Raw genomic sequence first — 3,521 nt, 5'->3', positions numbered from 1 at the left:
CTGGCGAGCACACGCACCCTATAGCAAAAGCCTCTCAAAGAAAAAAAAAAAAAGAATTACCAATCAATTTATTTGATTTCTCAGCGAAGCATTTTCTACCAGACTCCTATGAAGGAGACAGTGTCTTCCATGTTCTATTAAAAGTTGAACCTTGTGACTACTGTCTGAATGTCTTTCTCTTAGAGAAATCAGTCTGTGACCTCATGTAGAAAATAGCCACCAACTCTCTATCCAGCATCATTTTTAGTTCTTTAATTTTGGTAAGCCCACATTTTCAAAACAGATTAAGTTTGTCTGATTTTTTTCAGGAGTATATATTACAGAGCATTCAAAGGCAAATGAGAATTCACATGGGCTAGAGAGCTTTTCACAGAGGCCCATCAGGAGGTAAGCATTTCTGCTGGGAGCTTTGGTTATCGGATTTAATCATTGGTATAAATATTCTTTTTGAAATTCAATTGACATATCATTAAAATTGCTGCTCTTTTTTTTTTTTCCTCTACATTTTTCAAGAGACAGAAGATGATATACTGGCAAGTTCTAGAAGGATCCTATCATTTTCTTCTCTACCCTGAAGAGTGTTGGAAATTAACGGGTAACAGTTGCGTGAAATTTTCTGAATGTTTTTTCTTCTTATCTGTGAGGCCTTCTGTGGAGAATTAATAGGAAACCTCCTATGAATAAAATGGATCATCTTAAAGGATTGAAGTTCCAAAAATATATCAGCAGGACTGGACAGGTTTGACATAATGAGATTTCTATTTTAGCTTGACTTCTGGAACTCCGTGTAACCTATAAACTGAGCTACACAGAGTCCAAGGGAGGACGTTGCTCTTCTAAAATATTCTGGTGACATGAAACATTTTTCTTCTTCAGATCCTTTAAAAACGTATATCCTACCGTCAGTTTCCTGAGGAGTAGGACGATTAGACACTAACTTTTAGTCTCTGAAGTGGGATAGGAAGCAGCAGTCTGTTATACCACACTGGAAAACAAACTTCACTGAAGAAACAGACGCCAGGAAATCAGAGGAGAAATTTCTGCTTGAGATGGCAGAAGCTCCCGAGGATACTGCTGCGCCGCCCGCCACAGTGAAGAAGAAGAAAAGCCTTTCCATCGAGGAAAAGATCGACATCATCAACGCGGTGGAAAGTGGAAAGAAGAAAGCAGAAATCGCAGCCGAGTACGGAATAAAGAAAAACTCCTTGTCTTCTATTATGAAGAATAAAGACAAAGTTCTGGAAGCCTTTGAATCTCTGCGATTTGATCCAAAGAGAAAGAGACTGCGAACTGCTTTTTACACAGATCTGGAAGAGGCACTGATGAGGTGGTATCGAATTGCTCAGTGTCTAAATGTGCCAGTGAACGGTCCCATGTTGCGTCTAAAAGCTAACGATTTTGCCCAGAAACTGGGGCATAATGATTTTAAGTGCAGTAATGGTTGGCTAGATCGTTTTAAATCCAGGTATGGTTTAGTATTCAGAGCTCAACCTGTAGAAGCTACAGGTGTGTCAGTAGACCCTTCAACTGTCTGGTACCAAAATGTACTTCCTTATTACCTGAATGATTATCATCCTAAAAATGTTTTTAACATCAAAGAGACTGGGCTGCTTTATCGAATGTTACCTACGAACACATTTGCATTTAAAGGGGAAACGTGCTCAGTTGGGAAGTTATGCAAAGATAGGATAACTCTGGTGGTTGGCACAAACATGGATGGCTCAGAGAAACTTCCTTTGCTTGTCATAGGAAAGAACAGAAATCCACACTGTTTCAAAGGTATCAAATCATTGCCTGTGTACTATGAAGCCAACAGGAGGGCATGGATGACCCCAGATATATTTGAACAATGGATGCAGAAGCTCGATGAGAAGTTTCAAGCCCAGCAACGGAGAGTGGTGATTTTTGTTGATTCTTTTCCTGCGCATCCAGAGGTAAAGAACCTCAAGTCCATTGAGTTAGCTTTCTTTCCATCATGTTTATCTTCCAAATGTATAGCTATGAAGCAGGGGGTTATTAAAAGCCTTAAAATCAAATATCGACATTGTCTCATCAAGAAGTTTTTAAGCTCTGTGGAAAGCAGCGAAGAATTTACCTTTTCACTACTAGATGCAGTCGACACGCTGCATCTCTGTTGGAGAGCTGTAACCCCAGAGACTATTGTTCAAAGCTACCAAGAGGCAGGATTCACATCCCAAAAGGGAGAGAGTGACACAGGTACAGATAGGGACACTGGTCTTGATTTGGGTGCCCAGGCGCTTGCGACAGAAGAGGAGGTTCCCGAAGGCCTGTCTATTGAAGAGTACGCCGCCCTCGATGACGATCTGGAGACATACGAAGTAGTGCCAGACGACTCGGTGTCCACTAAAGAGAGCAAATCAGATGAGACTGGACTTGATACTTCTGATGAAGAGGATGATGGCGGAGCCCTAGGAGCCGAGCTCTCTTTACCATCAAAAAATGAGGCAATAAGTGCTTTAGTTACGCTTAAACAATTTCTTAGAAGTCAAGATATGAATGATGAGCTCCATAATTCTTTAGCAGACCTTGAAATTTTTATGAGTGCTTTATCACCTAAATAATTATTTATTGTACACCAGAAGCGTAATAGCTTTTCCTGATGTCTTTGCTAATAAGGTATGTAAAGGAGAAAGACCACTTCAACATAAAAAACTAGTGATCTTTGATTTAATTGCAAAAGACTTCGGTCTGTATTACAAATCTCCCTAGTAAACAGTCATGAGGTTATAAAGATTACCATTTCTAATTAGCAAGGTTTTGGGGTATAGAAATATATCTCAGAGGCCTTGTACTTGACACACATGGTATATATGTCAAACATAAAAAGAACTTTCCAGATACCTGATTCATACACATTGTTTTGGTGATTATTATTTTATCTAGTCTAAAAAGCAAAATATCTATTAAGAGCTTAGGTATTTATTTTTATAGAGACCTAAATATGCCATGTGTTCTAACTACAGCTATACTTTGAAGTATCAAGTATTAAAGGAATTTTAAGTTAGTTTTTTCATAACCAACCTTCTTAATGAGAAGCTATGAAAGACTACTAAAAATAAAATCTGATTATATATCAAAATAATCAATATATGTCTGACTACTTTGAAGTTATTTTTATGTAAAGTCAAATGAAAGTCTATTACCCTGTCAGGTTTTTTTTGTTATCTACAAGCAGAAGATAAGAATCCTTTTCAATATTTACATGTATGTGTGTATTTAATAGAGAAATACATTATTGAAACATTTATTAAACTCTTACAATATTTATATTTTAATAGGATTACTTTTAAGAAGGCAACATGATAATACATATGCAGTTACTTTAAAAAGAAAATCTGTGGTACTTAGATATTTTTCTAATGTTTAATAGTTCTAGCTTTTAATCTATAATATTTAGTTATTTTCTTGATTTTACTGAATTTTATTTTCAAGAAAAACTAACCATCCTTTTATCATACATTGATGTACTTAATTCTTTTTCAAATTTAATCAGAATTTTT

At 36.8% G+C, this 3,521-nt stretch overlaps 1 protein-coding gene across 1 annotated transcript; it reads left to right on the top strand.

Moving 5' to 3' along the window:
- Positions 1-307: 307 nt before the first annotated feature.
- TIGD4 (tigger transposable element derived 4) lies at positions 308-2,978 on the top strand. Its single transcript, XM_006150316.3, has 2 exons — positions 308-387; positions 514-2,978. The coding sequence occupies exon 2, from the start codon at positions 1,050-1,052 to the stop codon at positions 2,580-2,582; it is 1,533 nt and encodes a 510-aa protein (XP_006150378.1). The 5' UTR covers positions 308-387; positions 514-1,049; the 3' UTR covers positions 2,583-2,978.
- The last annotated feature ends 543 nt before the right edge of the window (positions 2,979-3,521 follow it).

Source organism: Tupaia chinensis, unplaced genomic scaffold, assembly GCF_000334495.1.
Source record: "Tupaia chinensis unplaced genomic scaffold, TupChi_1.0 Scaffold000283_1, whole genome shotgun sequence".
NCBI classification, from domain to species: domain Eukaryota; kingdom Metazoa; phylum Chordata; class Mammalia; order Scandentia; family Tupaiidae; genus Tupaia; species Tupaia belangeri.
The sequence above is the reverse complement of the archived record's forward strand: the minus strand, read 5'-3'. Positions and strand labels throughout refer to the sequence as shown.

What these genes read in the sequence shown, in the direction of transcription:
- TIGD4 (XM_006150316.3), top strand. Translation starts at nt 1,050, where the DNA reads ATGGCAGAAGCTCCCGAGGATACTGCTGCGCCGCCCGCCACAGTGAAG.